Consider the following 19,562-nt stretch of genomic DNA (forward strand, 5'->3'; position numbering starts at 1 on the left):
TTTACCCTGTCAAAAACAGCTCTTTTCAGATCAAGCCGTTTTTGTAGCATTTCCCTTTAAATGTTAATGAGCTCTGCTGACCCCGCCCCTCTCTTCCAATCTGCTCTCAGAGACTGTTTACTTTAGCCGCATTCGTGAAACTTGCTAATTAGCACATTATTAGGAAAGGCGATTTGCAAAGATTCATTACAAAACATTATACTCACTTCTTCTGTAGATGAGGCTGGATCATGAATGATTCGCGCGAACATAGAAACATTTATGTACATCGGGGGCGCGTTCCCTTCAGAAACAATGTAATCCACTGCGTCTTCAGCGGCTCAGTTGTCGGGAGTAAACGACGACTGCTATGTTCATTATTACATCCAACAACACAACACCTCAATTGCTTAGGAGTCATTCTTGTCTACATCTGCTCTGGCGGTGAAACAATGGCGGACTGATGACAGCTCACTCAGGGTGGGTCTGAGGTAAGACACCAGTCCAGTCTGTGCTGAAACGCTACTGTCAATCAAACTATCGTGGGAGGGACCTGTCTGTGTGATGTCACACAGACAGGCGTCAGAGATCGGCTCGATTTGAGAAAGGGGAAAACATTTAACATGATACAAATAAAAAAAAAAACTGTGTGGATTTGTATCATTATAGGGTGGTTGTGTACACACACTGCCAACACACATTTCAGTTCAAACAACTTGTAAAAGTGCATGTAGCATCCTATGCCCCCTTTAAGAATAACTAACACCAACCAACCATCTGATATGTCAAAACTACAAGAATTGGGCTGAATGTGAATTGTATGTAAAGTGTTGACCAACTGCAGACAATAGGACTGTTTGAAAAAAACCTGTTTGACAAAACATAAATTTTGCAATTCTAGTGAGCAGAAATTATACTTAAATGCTTAAAATAAGACTGACCCCACTTTACCCTACCTTTTTCCCTTTGAATATCCTGTTTCAGATAGTATACACTACAGTATAGAAATAAAACATATCAGAAGACTTATTTAAGCTCCACAGGCTGGGGTGCAGTCAAAAAAACATAAACAAGTGTGAACATTATTTAACATGGCACCATTCATACAAAATACCATTTGAGACTAAAACTTTCACAGTGTGGTCTTATGCAAACTGTTCTGCTAATTCAAAGAATAGTAATAACCAAAAATTAAAAACATAAAAATTAAGTAACAGCATGGGTCTGGAACACAAGTAAATGGCAAAATATTAATATATGGGTGAACTATGCATTTCAGATGAGTTTACATTTACTGCTCATCTTTCATATTCATTTTTCATTACTTCATAAGAGGAACTGGATTTATACTAATCCATTTACTCCCACATTCAGTCCTTTGTTCCAATCTTGCTGATTTGAAAAGGTTTCCATGTGAATGAAATATGCGCTATCTTGTCCAGTTATTTTCCCACAAGTTTACCCTTCAAATTACTTATGATGATTTACGCATTTCCATTTGAACTCTAGTTTCCTTTGAAACCCAATAACATAGCATATATGGCTCTAGATCAACATGAGTAAATGACAACATTTTAATTTTGGGGGGTGAAGTGAACTATCCATTTCAGATGAGTTCACCTTTACAGCTCACCTTTCATATTTACTGTTCATAACTTCATACGAAGAACCGGATTTAAACTGATCCATTACAAACCACGGCTTGTAAAACAAATCTACCTGCGAGGTCTGCATGAAGGCTAAACCGCACATTGTGTGGTAAAACAGAATCTGAGCCCTTGAGGGGTCAAATAAAGGTGGTCAGAGATGCCAGTGAGGTTAAATCTCCTACTGTTTAATGAAAAGGTGACGCACCAAAGGCAGGGTACGGTAAAACTACACAGAGGGAGAAAAGAGAGGTTTCAAAGGTCATTCTTAAAACTTGATCCGTCTGTCTGTCCACCACACGTTCAGTCCGACAGGTCGCCGCCCGGGTGCGGAAGCTCCGTGTGGGTGGCAGGTGACGTTTTGGGAGGGCCGCCGGGACAAAGGAAGGGGCTGGACAGGCGCAGGGAAGGGGGGCTCAAGTGCACTGGTGATATCACTTTTAAAGTACAGAGAAAAGAGGAAGATTCATTCAGAACTATAAGCTCCCCCCCACCCTTCCTCTCTTACATCCATCCATCCGTCAATCTGTCCAATGTTTAACCGATTGAAAGCAAAACGCTGAAAAAGCGTAACAGAGAGAGCGCCGCGTCTCTCGCCGCCACCTTTTTTTTCGATCACTCTCTCCGTCGGTCCATCCATATGTTTTGTTTGGTGTGTAAGTGTGTATCTGCCAGTGTTGGGTGTTTAGTAGTGCTTCTCACCTCCCTGCTGCGTGTTTGTGTGTGTGCACGTTTGTATCAGTATCTGTATGTGTGTGTGTGCATGTGCCATAGCGCTCATACGGCGTACAGTTCATAGATCTTCTTGGCACAGTACGCCAGGGCCGCCAACGCTATCGTGTTGTGCAGTCTCTTTCTGTGCACGTCGTCCCGTCGAACCAGAACCACCGGCGAGGAGGAGGTGAGCGTGTGCAGCGGCAGCCGCGAGAGCTTCTGACTGTCGTACTCCACCTGGTATTTGCAGCAGGGGTCGAACTGCCAGGAGATGCTGTAGAGCGTGGCGCAGGCCAGGCTCAGAGTGCCAGCGGGGAGCGCCACGTAACGGGAGTAGTCGGCGGGAAGGGCGAGTGGCGTCAGGAGGCACACGGCCCCTGCCAGAACGGCGGTTTTGTGCAGGCAGTTTCCCACGGCCACCCAGCGGGCCGTCTCGTCTCCGATGCGCGTGGGTTCGATTACGATGTAGCGGTACTGCGCCTCCAGAGCCTGCTCCAGCTCGTACTCAAACTGCTCCTGTGCATTCTCGCCGTTGTAGATCTCGTGGACGATGTAACACTCCGTGGCCGCCATCACTCCCCTAAAGAGAAAGATAAAAAGTGAGAATTCGGAATTAATCCAATCCCATTTCCGATTCTGAAAGTTCTGTTTATGAACCTAAACGTTGCAATCTGATTCACATATTCATTTACATGCATCACATGCAGTCTAAACAAAACCCAGCTGGAGCGTACAGAATTAGCGAAATCCAAGGTGACAATGTCACAAATTTTTTTTTTTTTTTAATATTTAGTAAAGATTCAGTCTCCTCCACTAACCAGTTCATAAGATGGAAATAAAAAAAACTCACACATTCATTAGATGTAAAATGTATGTAAGCATACGCTGCATCATGGCACTGTGCATGTACATGCTCACAATGTATTTTTGAATGTGATTGAGAAAATTGTTGTATTGAAGAATTTTATTTATTTTTTTTTACTGTTTATCGGATCAATTCAGGTCTACATCGAAAACCAGCGTTATAATGTCACTGGAGCTACCGAGAGTATAATTGTTGTTTCTGCATATGTCGGAAGAGCTTTTTTAGCTAATATTTAGCAAATATTCAGTCTCCTCTACTGATCACTTTGTAAGAGCAAGTAAATATGCTCACGTTTGTGAGACATATGTAAACATATTAAGGTATTATTGAATCAGATAGTTATATTCTATGCTTCATTTCTTCATATTGATCATTAATTATTTCAGGTCTACACCACCCCTTCCAAACCGAAATGTTATTTGGATTGAGCTCTATCAAATCAACTGAGACATTCACATGAAGCTTTTTCAGTCCAGTTGAGCCATCAATGTGTTTATTTGGTTGCATGTAAATTCTGAGATTTACTGTGAGGAAAAATAGTAATACCGAGTTCATAAAACAGTTAGACGGTTTTACAGATACTTTAAGACCAGCCAACATCTCTTCAGATGGGATGGCATTTTCTGTGCTTTTTTTTTTGTAATTTTATGCGGAATTTTGCAAAAAGTATTTTAAAATGACCGTATAAAATCCAAAACGACCGTATATTCTGGTCTTTATTAGACACGACCTGTCTCGCGTTATCTAGATCAGCCAGAGCATCTGCGGCCTGAGTTCACACAGTGAAACAAGAAACTTTTGAGCTGATGTTATAGAAGTATAAAGGCTGACAGTAAATTTTCATTTGTACAATGAAAGACCCTTGCTCAGGAATATAAATGAAATCTTGTAATTTCAAAATGGCCGTTATCTTTGATATACTGAGCTGCTAAATAAATCGACAGACAAGTGAGAGCGGTCCGCCGTTTGCAACGGTTAAAATAAATTTAACGCATACCGTCAGTTTAACAAGCAGGGCATGATTAAACTACCAACATTTTTGGCGGAAAAATACAATTTCTTCCCGTTTTCAGGATATCTGCGCCAACCACTAAAGTTAGTATAAAAACTATAAATGCCTGCTAACTGTACACATCTCCTTGAAACTCGCTGTCATGGCTGTGAAGCGCTATTTTAACTTGTTCCTCTCGTGTCAATATGGGTAACACATACTACAAAAAAAAGATATGTGATCAATGTCTCGATTTCAGATATAACTGCCATAAAAATACGTTTTTGCTGTTATCTGCACTGCTAATCAGTTGAGAGACACCAGAGTCAGTAAGCTAATCAAAACAACACGTTCAAACAATATTTTTTTAGTGTTTGCGGATCCACAAAACTCCAAAACACCTAGTATTTAAAGGATACTAAACTAACTTAAATTGTGCATAGAGCCTACAAATTTCACGTCACGTATTATGAAATAATGACAGGTTTTAGTCTAACTGACCTCTCCCTGTTGACTGGGACACCTCGCCTCCTTCCCAGCGACGCCATATTGAAAATGCAACGGACTAGACTTGACGCAAAACCCGTCGCGGTGCACTACGGGTAATGTAGTTCTCTGCTCCTTAATAATTCTTAAAGTTCTCGAAAGTGTCCAAGAGACTACAAATCCCGTGAACCAGTTTAGTTGGGGACCATACCACCTGAACAGAATGTGTAACGATATTAATATCTGCTTTGTTTTGTTAAAGACAGCTGTTTTTAATATTTGAAACACATTATTTCGTGCAACAGACCAGTAATTGATTTTGATTATGGTTTAATCCGTCAGGCTAAATAATTTAGGCTTGCGTTTATGAATAGCGGAGGTGACCAATCGAAAGCAAGGACAACACTATGGGTCTAATAGTAGGACAAACCATTCCCAAAGCAAATGCAAGCGTTGCACAAACAATGTGGTGTGACAAAACGATTTAACTGTTTTTGTAGCGTGTTTCGGTCATGTTATGAACGTGGATGCGATCAGCAAGGAACTCACCCATAGTGTGGTCGGTTCTCGTTTATGCCGTGAGTCCCGTCCTCGTACGGCGCCCACGGAGCTGGTGCATAGGGGGGTGGGTGAGAGCCGTGTTATAACAACTACACGGTGCTCGCTAACACGTGCAGGGTTTGCGCTCTCTGTCTCCCCCAATAGTGATGGATTGCATAACATAAACTAGTTAAATAGTAACTAGTCTTCTACCACGCTAACTTGTCTTCTACCACGCTACAATCCATCACGCTCCCTAAGGTCGCAAAACTCTGGGCTTTTGGTAGTACCTAGGATAGCAAAGTCCACTAAAGTAGGTAGAGCTTTTTCGCATTTGGCTCCCAAACTCTGGAATAGCCTTCCTGATAACGTTCGGGGTTCAGACACACTCTCTCTGTTTAAATCTAGATTAAAGATACATCTCTTTGGCCAAGCATTCAAATAATGCATCTCATAATCTTGTACTGCAGGTATATCTGATCAAATGCACATTATTATTCTTTAGTTTGGGTTAAACAAATAAATTTTGCTTGGTTGGAACAGCAGCTATGCTAATTATGTCTCTATTTGTTTCTCTGTTTCTGCTGGGATTGACATCCCGTGGTAACTAGGATTTACACAAGCTTCAGTCTGGATCCAGAACACCTGAGAAGAGATGATGCCAACCCCTCAGAGGACCTCAGATGATGCCAACCCTGAAACAACATACAGAACTACCACATTTTGCTATAAGTTTGATTGCATCATAATAATTGCTGTTAATAGTGTTCATCGTCTGTTTGATTACGTCTTTAATTGATTTTTCTGTACATTTCTGCCATATGTACACATAGGCGTAGCTTGATGTTTGAGTTTGGGAGGGCCAAACCGAACCGGTGGATTTGGTCAGACGTACTTTTAAACACATTTTAGTTTTGCTATAGTAAATCTACATATTCACATTCACATAGAGCAGTGGCAAGTGCGTGAGGTTGTCATGGTAACCACATACATTGCCCACGAATTACAGCTGCGCTTCTATTTTGCCACACTAAACTTACATCATTTTATTCCACACAACAGGCAAGCATTACCGTTAAGTCTATTATTCACCAAAATGCAGATTCGTCACGTGACAATTTTACGCAAATGCGATTGAGGGAGACGTTAAGTTTATTTAGATTTATTCATTTACTTACAATAACAATTTAAAATGTATTTACTTTTACGTATTCACTTTTGCATGTATTATTAACTTCATTATATACATTTTTACTTCATAGAGAAAACTTTATAAATAAATATTTAGTAAAATTCTTACATCGCTATGGGGGAGCCAGGCCCCCCTGGCCCCCCCCACAAGCTACGCCCATGTATGTACATTGACTGACAGTCACCACTGATAAGCTACCACTAAATATTGTAGAAACTTAATTTGCTGTAAAGTTGCTTTGCAACGATTTGTATCGTGAAAAGCGCTATACAAATAAACTTGAATTGAATTGAATAAACACATAAACCAATAATTTGATATCTGTGCATTATTATTATCTGTGCATATCTGTGCATTTGAAAAAAAGGGAACCATGTTAATTATAGTCAACTAAAAACATTTTCGTTACTTGAAATAAACGTTAACTGAAATAAAATATAAATTAAAAAAAATATTTGAGCTAACCTACAGCTGCTAAGACATTCATTTTAACTTGAAGTACTAAAATATCTAAAAACTGAAATACAAAACAACAATTATAATAAAAAAGATCAACTTTTTTTTTTTTAATGACAAAAACAAAATAGCTAAAACTTAAAATATAAAAATAAAAACTATAATCGTATCTATATGATACTTAAATGAAACTGAAGAGAACTAAAAACAAAGCTTTCTGGAATCATTTTTTTCTAATCTCTAAAAGTGTTCAAATTCCTTTAGAAAAATATGTAGATTTTACAAAAAAAAAACATTCAATATTCATGGAAAACATATTTAAAAATATATATTTTATTACAGTCACTGTACTAAAAAAAAAAGCAAATTGAGTAAAACAATTCACTGTTCAGCTATTTAAAGGGACAGTTCACCGAAAAATGAAAATTGTCATTATTTACTCACCCTCATGTCATTTAAACCCGACTTTTGTTTATTTTGTGACAATATGAAGATATGCCAATTGCTTACCATGCAATAATAGTCAGTGTTGTCTGGACCCCAACATTCTTCAAAATATCTTTATCTAATAATTTGTGCTCCACAGAAAAATGTCATATTGGTTTGGAACAACATGATGGTGAATAAATGCCATTTACTCATACTCATGGACATAAACACTCATCAACCAAGTTTTGTCTTAATTTTTTTATTCAAAATCATTAATAGTAATATTAAGAGTACATAAGTGTGAAAAAACAGATGAATTTCGGGTAACTTTAGTCTGTTACATCACAAATTGACATAACAGAGCCCAGTTTTTTTACTTGAAAAAAATAACCTTCCTTATCATCACCAGGAATACAATGGTCATCAATGGTGTCAGCACAGAACATGGCATGATGGTCTGCTCCGTGTGCTGCCTACCCTGCAAACAACCTTGCTTAAATCTGGCTTAAGGCAGTTAATCAACTGACTTTTAATAAGACCCCTGGGAATTTTGGGAGTAACACACTGACATTCATATGCTCATATTCGGTTATTCAACACATACACACACACATACATCCAACCATATGTAACAGAATCCTCTATGCAGAGGTGCTTTATTGTTTTTATAAAGTGTGCATCCTGAGAGGTTCAGCCCTGCGAATATATGGGCCGGCGATTGTCTCCAGAGTCTGAGCTCTTCACTGGCCATAGTATACACAGATACACACATGCAAAAGCACAAGATCAGCCTAGAACATGCACAGAATGAAACAGTCATTTCTGACAGTATGGTTAGATTGTGATGCCCCTAAAACTTCAAGCCAGGCTGAGTGTGCACGTTCTGCGCATGTGGGAACACAAGTGCGTGTGTTTATTTCTCTTGTGAGCACCACTAAATCTGAATGTGTAAGGCCAGAGAGGCATATGGTGATTTAACATCACCTCTTATGATCATATCAAACTATTCATATTTTGAGTTCATGATGGGTGTCATAATCCTCTCACTTCTCTGGATTGGCTCAAAAGTCCACTTGAGTTACTGGGAAACTAGCCCACCTCAAAGTCCACACTCTTATCTTTCCTACGAAAACGTTTTGTAGTTTCAGATCTCTCCCCTTCTTAAATCGCATTCACTCAAAAAAAAAAAAAATCTCTTTCTTTTGTGGAGTTTCAAGACCAGTCAGACAGTTTAGGGAATCCCAAAAGATATCCATCCCACCCAATCCCAAATCATCCTATTAGAATCGAGATCGTCCCCATCTCTCACTCTCAATGGAGGATGTGCTCCAAGTAATGGGGGTGAGGGTTTTCTTTGACGTATTTCTGGATGTACCAGCATGTTAAATGGGCTTTCAGGTCCTCCTCCACCACAAAGTCCATTGCAGCCTAGCAAAAACAACCACAAACTATATTTTAATGCACAACAACAGACGATGTAATATCATCATGTATAAACCAGTTCACACTGTTCTTGAGTAACCTTCTACAACCTTGGCAAGGTGTTTGGCGATCTCTCGTCCTCGGTAAGCTTCAGGAACCTCAGTGTGCTGCAGATCCACTGTCTTCTTCCCCACATATTCATACAGCAGAACAGCCCTGTCATGGGAACCTTCAATATACAGTGGGTACGGAAAGTATTCAGACCCCCTTAAATTTTTCACTCTGTTATATTGCAGCCATTTGCTAAAATCATTTAAGTTAATTAAAATTTAAGGGGGTCTGAATACTTTCCGTACCCACTGTAGATGCAAATATATTAGTCAGCGTACAGTAAACAAAGTTATTCGTGACCGTGAAGAACTGCTCAGTCAAACAGGATGCATGTCTATGCTTTGTTTTTCGTTTTCACCGTCGTAAACGAGCGCTTTCCGGGGAAATAGTCGCATACAGACGCTTTTTTCATGTAAAACCCCGCAAGAAATAAACGCAAGTCTGTTCCTGTTCCTCTGCTGTTGCTGGTTTTCTACTGAAAGACAATTGTAACGACATGGATTTTCTTTGTACCGATAGAAAGATGATAGAACAGGAAGTAGCCTAAAACAAAGTCTGCATGGGATGGCTAGCGGGTAAGCTAGCAACTTAGTAACTGATTCAGTCAGAGAAGAAAACAAAGCTTGCGTTAGAGCAAATGCACGAACTGTGGCTAGTGACAGGCGAGAATTACTGCGGCTCCGCACGTCAAAACAAAACAACTAAAATTGCAGCATTCATCGGACGAATCCGACTCATTAAACGCTTGTCAAAAAGCTACTACAACCCAGAAAGATTAAAAAAAAATAAGCTGATGCTGGGGAAAAATGGTTCCATTCGTTCCAACAAAACAACTAATGTCATATTCAATTAACTACTGGGATCAAAGCATGTAACGATATTTAGGTAATGCGTACTAGGCTATATAACTAAGATGGGTTTTATTAGATAACACGTTTACCATGTTGAGAAGCGAAATATAATAAACAAAAGGCAGATTTTGCAGGCGAGCGCACGGTGGCTTGTCCTTCTCCCCCCGCGACCACCATCTCGTTATATCTGACGCATTACTGACCGTTCAGTCGGATGTTGAATTGTCGTCTTTTTTTGTCGTGCTCCACTCGGAGAGGAGTGTCGATATCGAGGACGTTCATCTGTGCAGCCTGGGCCATAACGACTGCGGGTCTGCTGTCGGGGGGGGGGCAGTTGTGTGTCAGTGTGCCACGGCTGATTCGACTACGATGAGAGGCGCATTCATGCCTCGCCGAGGTAAGGATGAACATCTGATCCTTCGAAAACACGCCATCCACGGAAAGCAGCTGTGAAGGCACGTGCTCGCCGCTGACCAATGAGGACGGACGCGTTGTTTTGATGCGCGCGGTCTCTTTGAAAAGAGCTTGCAATGCGGCCGCCAGGTGGAGATAAATGTTTGCTGTTCAGATTTTTTTATGAGCGATATTTTACGAAGGCATGTTGGGTATTTATTTCATGAACTAGTAGAATATATTGCAAAGGTATTTTAGAGAAAAAAAATAGAAGCTTGTTTTCTCTATTCTTGTGTACTCCCTAACCAAAATCAAAATAATATAATGTATGGTGATGTATTAAGTTAATTCATTTTTTTAAACTCTAACGTTACGGGCCTAAAATAAGCATAATTGTTTTGATATAAATGCTAATTTAAAATGAAATAATCGATTATTTTAATCAATATATATATATATATATATATACATTATTATTATTATTGCCAGGTGAAGTTAATTTGGGAGTGGGGAGGTCGCTAATTATTCTTATCATTATTATTAATAATACTTTTTAATTTGCATAGAAATTTATTAAATTAAAAAGGTGATCATCTCCCTCATGTCTTAATGTAAACATTCTGCTGAATTCTGGAATAATTAATAGTCCAGTTTTTATCTAATTTGTTTTCTTTATAGCGGTTAAAGCTATATTTGCCAAAGTTTTCTGTTTGTCAGTTAGTCAGATTCCAATTATACAAAATGACATGTACTGTGAAAAGTGCTACACAAGTCAACATGACGTAAATTGATTCTGGAGTTTAATCTCATTATGTCTATAGATATCCTGAAAACCATGTAAGACACATGACAGGTGCTGGGGTGAGGGGTCAAAACCTGCTCGGACACAGAGTTGAGGAAATGGCTTTATATCCATGCTGGTGAGGTTCAGAGATCTCAGATCCATAGTCTCACATCCAAAGCTCACAGACTTTGCATAAGAGAAAGGAACAAACACACAACCAAACACAAATACTTAATCACAGGTTAAAAAAATACAGCACATCCTTTCAACAGAGGATGGGTTCATGTTTACTAATAAAAACCATAGCATATAATACATACAATATTTTGATGGCAAATACTAACCATTGGAAGTTATTTCTCATTAATAAGATGATCATTTTAGTGAATCACTTTAGAATTTTTCACATAAATAATCACTTATAGCACCTCTCAGATTTGCATCTTTAAAACTATAAAAGAATAATATAAGATATTTGGATTTGTGTGTGAATGACTGTACAATACAGAAATTGATCCTAATCATGATAACAAAAATAATAATAATAATGACAATAATAATGCATTTAGGGACAGACTATACTGGCCAGTGTTAGTGTTAATGCAATCAGATTTAAGAAAGTCTAAGATTCTCAATCATACACACAATATGTATTAATTGTCGTATGGATGTGTCTGTGTATTTGAATGTAAGTTTATAGCGGGTTCATTTGAACTACACCAACAACACATCTTAATAAAAGACCCTTAACAGCCTGGCAGTTTCAGCCAACAGAACCAAGTTGATACATAAATGGCAAAACCAAAAGAGTTTGGAATGTACTCAAGAAAGCTCTATACATTTTTAGGGCCTCATTTAGGTATATGTATATATTTAGGGCCTGTCTAATATCTTCCTCAGGGTGTTGATGACTCTCCACTGTTCCAGGGCACCACACTGGCCTTGAACTCTCCAGGTTTGGCTTCCTCCATCTCTTGGATCAGTTTGTGCATTGGAAAGTCCCAGCGCGGGAATGCTATATCACCCGGCGACAGTGTGAGTGACGGGCAAAAGTCATTGGCCCCATCGCCCACGTACAAAACCTTCTGGTACGGTCGTCCACTCCTCTCTCGCACGCGCTGGTATATCTGTGATAAGAGCATTCTAATGATCATCTCTTGATTCATTCACTTGGAATGTCGCCGTCTTGAATGCTGATGTTAGGTTATGGGAATTGTTATGTCTCATGTCAAGCACTCCTTGTTGCAGTAGTTTTTAACTTCTGTATCTATACTCATGATGATGCAACTCACCTCTTTTCAACTTAAGCTCGCCGCTGCTTAGTGTTAACCTATAACATAAGAATACAGAGAAATGTACATTTACCAAACTATAGCCTATACTCACTCAGAAATGTTTCCATCAAGGGAGAACGGTCTCGTTGGCAGTGAACGTCCACAAAATGTAGCCTACTGTTAAACGATATAGCCGACTGTAACAGAGATGACAGCGTGATTATTTATGTCTCGCTCTAATGGCTTATAATCAAAAGTAGTTACGCAGCATGTTTCTATGACCTTGGTTTCACTTTACATGCATTACAGCAGATGATGCAATAGAAGCACCTGATTTTCGTGCGTTTCAATACTACGTTTCAGTTCAAGGTATTGTTTTAAAGTTAAGCAAATAATTAAATTGCAAATTAATTTAAACTATGTGTAAAAAATAGTATGCAATTTATAAGGTAATGACACCATAAAGCCCACAGCATATAAACAGACAAACAGGACAGAACATAATTGAATAATTGTCAAGTAAAACAACAGCAGACTACCTTGAGCCGGACGTCGAGTTTTAATGTTCATCACTACCGATCGCTGCTTTCTGCGTCTGCCCGGCTTCTCAAAAGTGCTGGAGATTTATGGTCCTATCCTGCTTCACGGAACCACAGTGACGCTCATCGGACGGGCCCCGCCTCTCATCCATCACTGTATCCAAACCCACTGAGAACCTCAGCGATGCGCGACTCTACAGATCATTAACAGCTATGGAATCCGACTCAGAGCTTTTACAAATAAAACACTAAAGAACACTATTAATTTAATAAAGGTAAACAAATCGGTCAAAACTGGACTTGTTGAAATGCCGAAATGTAGCCTGCCTTTTTGTAAATTTGATTGTACATTCAGTACTTCCATATGAGTGTCAGAATGGGATGACCTGGTTGAGAATTTTAAATGGATTTTAATGTGGGTATAATTTAATCTAAGGTGAGTGCAGTTTGGACGCAGGGTCACTACTGTATAAGAACATCCTGTAGGCTACTTTAGTTCCTTCTGTAGAGAAATGCTAATGACAGCCTGTTAAAAGAAAGGCTATTTTGGGGAGGAATGGAAAAGGAAACTGGTTTGTCATTATCACCATTCCTACAAAGTCTTGATACTTGATGGCATTTATGTCAGTCTATACAAACTACTCTACATTCAAATTAACTCTGTTGGGCAGAGGATACAAAGAGGAAAATGAGACTATTAATTTATTCCGGGAGCATAATGTCATCTGTCAATACAGTTGTACCCCTAACTCTACACAGATGACGATATCAAATCTGTGACATTGTGAAGAAAAACAGTGAATGCAAATGTCCTTTGTTTCACTTTCATCACCAGAGTTCAGGACACTATCACGTGCTTAACTAATGTATTATTTCTGCATTACACACACACACACACACACACACACACACAGACACAGACACACACACACACACACACACACACACGTCTGGTTTGCTATCCTTGTGGGGACTCTCCAACTGGCCAGTGTTAGTGTTAATGCAATCAGATTTAAGAAAGTCTAAGATTCTCAATCATACACACAATATGTATTAATTGTCGTATGGATGTGTCTGTGTATTTGAATGTAAGTTTATAGCGGGTTCATTTGAACTACACCAACAACACATCTTAATAAAAGACCCTTAACAGCCTGGCAGTTTCAGCCAACAGAACCAAGTTGATACATAAATGGCAAAACCAAAAGAGTTTGGAATGTACTCAAGAAAGCTCTATACATTTTTAGGGCCTCATTTAGGTATATGTATATATTTAGGGCCTGTCTAATATCTTCCTCAGGGTGTTGATGACTCTCCACTGTTCCAGGGCACCACACTGGCCTTGAACTCTCCAGGTTTGGCTTCCTCCATCTCTTGGATCAGTTTGTGCATTGGAAAGTCCCAGCGCGGGAATGCTATATCACCCGGCGACAGTGTGAGTGACGGGCAAAAGTCATTGGCCCCATCGCCCACGTACAAAACCTTCTGGTACGGTCGTCCACTCCTCTCTCGCACGCGCTGGGCCACGTACTGCCTCACCACCACTGCCTTGCACATGTTCGCCGGGCATCGCAGGCACTCATGGGAGTGGAAAGGGCGAAGCTGCAGCTGCCCATTATCATCAAAGTGAGCTGGGTTGGTGAAAATGCGCAGAAAGAGTGGGCGGAAGCCAAGGTGCTGCAGCCACGTCTCAATGACGACGGTATTAGCGTCTGACACACAAACGACTTCAAAGTCCCTTGATGGCTGGGAGAGTAGGAAATGCATCAAAGTGGGGATGCCTGGGCAGGGAGGGAGTTTCTCCACTGTGCCTCGAATAGCTGCCGGTGTGACGCCCTTTTCGGCGAGGTAGGCCAGCACACGCTGCATGTACTCATTGTAGTGGCCGGAACGGTAGGTGTCCTTCAACCAGCCAGGCAGGACTCCACCAGGCACCACAGTAACCATAGAGTCGTCGCTGCACTCGTCCACCAGGGTCTCATCAAAGTCAAAGAATATAAGGAAGCGCCTGTCGTTAGGGGGCGGAGCTTGAGCTCTGCTTCTGTGTTGTTGGTGCTCCTCCACTGCTCTAGGAGGATGGGGTGGGGAAACGCAGCAGTTGAAGACAGAGTCCCGCATCATGGATAGGAGGGAAGAACAGCACAGGTGTCTTTTTCTTCTCCGACTTCTGCTCTTTTTGTGCCGCCACTGCAAATGAAAAGAGCAATCCAGTTATGCCAGAACTTTAAGCAGACAAAAGACAAAAAAGAAGAAGAAAAACCCAGCTGTGAAATAAAACTTTAGCCTTAATATTGAACAATATTGAATATTTACAAAGTCTTATAAAATCAATTCATTGCAGTCTCCTGCATGCTCCTTCCATAAAAAAAAAAAAAGAAAAAAAAAACATTTTCTCCACCAGATACAGATACAATGTCAAATATTTATTTTAAATATTGACAAATCTGGCATTCACTTGAATGAATAAATTAACTGAGACTACATTGTGGTTTTAAACCTATTTTCTATTTATGCAATTTTCTTTTGAATTGTCACAAAAATTGACAGTTTACAGTGTTACAATATAAATATGTATTTAATATGTAGTAATATTTTTATTTAAAATATACCTTATAGTTGTGTTTTTCTTGATTTTAATATATTTGAATTTATATGATGCATTGATTTATTGTCTGAGTTTTTTAGGGTATTAAGTGGTAATCTCATATTATATATATATAGTTGGTCCCTATAACATAGGGAACAGAATAGAAAAACAGGTACACACACACACACACACACACATTGGGTTTCCATGTTTTATGAGGACATCCCATAGGTGTAATGGTTTTTATACTGTACAAACTATTATCCCTTACCCTAACAAAACTTTTTTTTAGATAAAAAAAAATAAATAATTCTGTGTGATTTATAAGCTGTTTTCCACATGGGGACCAAAAAATATTCCCACAAGGACAAGGATATTGGATCTTTGTGGACACACCCCCCCACACACACACACACACACACACACACACACACACACACACACACACACACACATGTTGTACATGTTGTAGATAAAAAAAAATAAATAATTCTGTGTGATTTATAAGCTGTTTTCCACATGGGGACCAAAAAATATTCCCACAAGGACAAGGATATTGGATCTTTGTGGACACACCCCCCCACACACACACACACACACACACACACACACACACACACACAATAGAGTATATTGATTTATATATTATAAAGCTAACCTTTTTATATAAAAATTGTTTCACATTTAAAAGTGCTTGTCTTAAAAACATTATTTTTAAATCAATGTGAGACTAAAACCAAAGCAACATGCATATAACTTTATCTAATCTTTACTAAACAAGGTCAAAGGTATAAAGAGATTGAGGTCATACTCATGAAACAAGCACTTTCTAGTCATTAAAAATGCCCCACTTCTAATATATACTGCTTTCAGTCTCCCCCAAACACAATTACAATGTACACATAGACAAATGCAGACAAGCGAGTTGTGCTTGTAGCTAATTCATTTTTTACTTTAAAGTTAGCAGAAAGTGTTAAATGAACAATATAAAAAAGGCCCAACATTAATGCAAGTCCATCATGGAGTCTCAAAAACAGGAAAACCATACAAAACAGAACTCAATGAAGGTCAGATGCTCCTGTACCAGACACAATGCTAAAAATAAAACACTGCTGAAGTCGAGAGGGTAGAGAGGATGAGAAGAGATTTGATTAAAAACACCTCACAAGAATAAACATTAATATGGTCTGCTTATTTTTCTTATCTAGCTAGGTTTTATTAGAAAGTGCATTCCATCAACTGATGGAGAATGGAGAGAATCAGACAATAAGTAGCCCAAAACACATCGAGTTAAAAAAAAATCATCTAAACCATCTAAACCAATAAGAGTACTTCTCAGGTGAGGAGGGCGGGGCATGAAGGCAAAACACAACTTCTTACAGGACAAACTAGAGTTTTCTGACATATAACAAAGGATCCCAGCCAAATCCCATGTGATTCTCCCCATTTTCCAACAGCCAGCCATCTTTCACATGTCAGACACACGATAAACAATTCTGTCAGTCGCGCAAACCTCTTACATGGCAGTAAAGTGCAGAGGACAGATGCCTTTGTCTAATGAGAGAGAACAAAAATAATTCACAATCAATCAATCAGCCGAGTCTGATTGACTCAAGGCTTTCAATCACTTTATCTGTGCTGCTCCTAACATCACACCATTTAACACATAAGCAACCATTTTAACACTCACTCACACACCGATCATCTGCATGACAAAGAATCATGTACCAGGAAAAGACAGAGCAACTAAAAAGCAGCTTTTGATACCAGCACCACAGGCATAAGATCAGTCAAAGACACACACACACACACACACGCACACACACACACCTACATTCGGTTGAATACATGATTAGAAACAAACCCTTTCTTCATCTTCCAACCCATCACACAGACTCTCACAAGCACACATCTCAATTCAACAGAGAAATCCGATTTCCTTTTAAAAAGTCTCACAGAGCATGTTTATCTACTTTACACAAATAAAAATATTGGTTAAGTGAGTTAGGTTGTATAGAACTTACAGTAAAACTCATGAATCATCTTTTTTCGCCTTTAGTTGCAGTCTTCCTATGACACATCACAGCATTGGTCTTCCTTAACAGTCTCAACCTCCGACTGAACGTCGGAGAGCTACAGGCATTACCCAGTAAGATTTTGTTTTTATTTTATAAAAAAAAAAAAATACTCCAATATTTGAATAGAACCACTGACAACCACAATCAGGCAACAGAAACGTCATGAAGACTACACTGCTTTTTACTGCTTAAGTGCTGTATACTATGTTTTGTGTAATGACTTGTATATGATTAATTATGTAGAATAGGTATATTTTCTGTTGTTGGGAAGACCTGCATTTCTAAAGAGGTTACACTGCACTTTTTGAAATCTAGACCTTTAACCTGTGAATGATTGAACCCGTAGAACCTTTGCAACAGCAGCTGAGTCAATAAAGAGTTAGAGAGAGAGAAACATGTTTGTGCCATTGAAATCCCAATGGCCCATCAATTTGATCGTTGTGACAGAGTTTGAAGCGAGGTGAAGTGAATCCGAGTAATGCTTTAGGAAGTTTGCGCTTGTGTTCAGATCAGATCAGATCAGATCTCAAGATCAGCTGTCTAACAATCCTGTTTGGTCACGAGTGCTAGTGGCAAGTGGGTTTGTAGTATCAGTTTTGTATCACACACACAGACATTTCATCGCATTTCACTGAGTTCCAGCTTCCCAATTCATGTGAGAATTAGACAGATGTATGCCGTTCGTCTGTTCTACAGCGAGCACCTGATTTCACATTAGAGAGTTTGTGTATGAGAGAGTGTGTTTCAGTGGTGTTGCGGAGCGGCGCCCTGTCACAGGTACGAGTCCTCGTGCGCGCAGTGGTTTATTGGCTCGCTCTTGAACAGGGCGGGGGGAGGGGGCAGGACAGAAGGCTGCACTGAGATTTGCTGAGGGGCATGGCTCGTCATGGGGGCGTGTCCTGTGTGATGGACAGGAGTGTGTGCGGGGTGATGTTGTGAGGGCTGCGTCTGCATGTGCAAATGAGAGAAGCCATGCGTGGGGACCGCCCGTTGTGGTAGGGGCACCCCCAAGGCGGGACTGATCATTATGGGGCCCATGGGCATCGACTGAGTGGGCTGGGTTGGGCTAGGCGTGTGGCCAGTAAGGTGAATGGGAAGCGCCATGCTGGCAGGCTGAAGGGTCACCGGGCTGGTGACCCGGAAGCACTTCTCTCGGTGTGCCTTGAGCATGTTGGAAAAGCGGAAGCGCTGGCCGCAGATTTCGCAAGGGTATGGCTTTTCCCCTGTGTGCGTGCGTCGGTGCCGCTTCATATTAGGCCGACTGGTAAAACTCTTCCCACAGATCTCACAGATGAATGGTTTCTCACCTGAAGAGAAGCAGAAGGATGGGAGAGAGAAAAATGAGATCTTGTTTCCTTCACTGGCAATAAAGCTACAAGGGCAGCAGGACTTAAACAAGTGGTGTCTGATGTTATTTATAGAGAACATCTGGGAGTGTTTAACCACAACAGGAGTTTAAATGTGTCCACTACAAGGGCAGACTTGAAGAACCAACTGGAGGATTCAGAAAAACACCAGAAAGACTCGTACACATACAGAACAACCAATACACTACTAGAATAAAATTCTTCAATAAACCTAACTGAATTAAGGAACACAAGAGTGACAATTTTCTACATTTTAAGTCTCAAGTCTTTAGACTTTAAGTCTTTTCAACAACACTAAATAAAAAAAATGTAACTTTTTGAACGGAACTGTTCTACTCTTGTACTATGAACACATTTTTTTGCATAAAATATACATTTGAAAATGTTACAATTGCTTTTTATTGATAAAAATACCATATTTACAATATCCATATTTTAATTTAGTAGAGCTAAATGGGTGCATGATGTTATATTAAACAAATAATGCTCCAACAAATTTCCAATATGTTTGTGTTGGTCTAGCTTTCAGAATATACATTTATGGCCAACCTCAATTTTACTGTAGTCCTAAATGCAAATGGGTTAAGAAATAATTAACCCAAAAATGAAAATTCTCTCATAAATTTACCAACCCCCATGCCAGATGTATATGACTTTCTTTCATCTGTGGAACAAACCAACATTTTTAGAAAAATAATCCATATCTGCGAGTCCATTTAATGCAAGTGTATGGGTACCTCAAAGCTAACACGTCAAAAACCACAATGCGCTTACGTCATGCTTCAGAACGTGATGATTTACCCACGTTCGACAGTTTAAAAAGTTTTAAATATTATTTTTTCAACCACACCACCCCCC

At 39.6% G+C, this 19,562-nt stretch overlaps 4 protein-coding genes across 7 annotated transcripts in view; all 4 read right to left on the minus strand.

Moving 5' to 3' along the window:
- Positions 1 to 1,792: 1,792 nt before the first annotated feature.
- LOC107689056 (transmembrane protein 11, mitochondrial-like) lies at positions 1,793 to 5,382 on the minus strand. Of its 2 annotated transcripts, none has more exons than XM_016486940.1 (2): positions 5,231 to 5,382; positions 1,793 to 2,919 (listed from the first exon to the last, which is right to left on the minus strand). In XM_016486940.1, exon 2 carries the CDS (start codon positions 2,910 to 2,912, stop codon positions 2,403 to 2,405), a length of 510 nt encoding a protein of 169 aa, XP_016342426.1. In that variant the 5' UTR covers positions 2,913 to 2,919; positions 5,231 to 5,382; the 3' UTR covers positions 1,793 to 2,402. The 2 variants fall into 2 exon arrangements, with proteins under 2 accessions (XP_016342426.1, XP_016342425.1); XM_016486939.1 differs by lacking the exon at positions 5,231 to 5,382 and adding an exon at positions 4,697 to 4,791.
- A 2,214-nt stretch (positions 5,383 to 7,596) lies between these two features.
- Positions 7,597 to 10,215, minus strand: LOC107689058 (protein NATD1). The gene is made up of 3 exons (XM_016486942.1): positions 9,886 to 10,215; positions 8,831 to 8,949; positions 7,597 to 8,726 (listed from the first exon to the last, which is right to left on the minus strand). Exons 1-3 carry the CDS (start codon positions 10,091 to 10,093, stop codon positions 8,610 to 8,612), a joined length of 444 nt encoding a protein of 147 aa, XP_016342428.1. The 5' UTR covers positions 10,094 to 10,215; the 3' UTR covers positions 7,597 to 8,609.
- A 3,446-nt stretch (positions 10,216 to 13,661) lies between these two features.
- On the minus strand, positions 13,662 to 14,949 carry LOC107689057 (probable phosphatase phospho1). The gene has a single exon (XM_016486941.1). The coding sequence runs from the start codon at positions 14,791 to 14,793 to the stop codon at positions 13,969 to 13,971; it is 825 nt and encodes a 274-aa protein (XP_016342427.1). The 5' UTR covers positions 14,794 to 14,949; the 3' UTR covers positions 13,662 to 13,968.
- A 1,066-nt stretch (positions 14,950 to 16,015) lies between these two features.
- Positions 16,016 to 19,562, minus strand: part of LOC107689059 (zinc finger protein 652-like) — a 17,859-nt gene continuing 14,312 nt past the window's right edge. For all 3 annotated transcript variants that reach the window (XM_016486945.1, XM_016486944.1, XM_016486943.1), the window contains one exon: positions 16,016 to 18,644. In XM_016486945.1, the coding sequence (XP_016342431.1) occupies positions 18,109 to 18,644 (536 nt within the window). In that variant the 3' untranslated portion in view covers positions 16,016 to 18,108. The remainder of the gene's footprint in view (positions 18,645 to 19,562) is intronic.

This window comes from Sinocyclocheilus anshuiensis, unplaced genomic scaffold, assembly GCF_001515605.1.
Source record: "Sinocyclocheilus anshuiensis isolate Anshui unplaced genomic scaffold, SAMN03320099.WGS_v1.1 scaffold653, whole genome shotgun sequence".
Classification (NCBI taxonomy): domain Eukaryota; kingdom Metazoa; phylum Chordata; class Actinopteri; order Cypriniformes; family Cyprinidae; genus Sinocyclocheilus; species Sinocyclocheilus anshuiensis.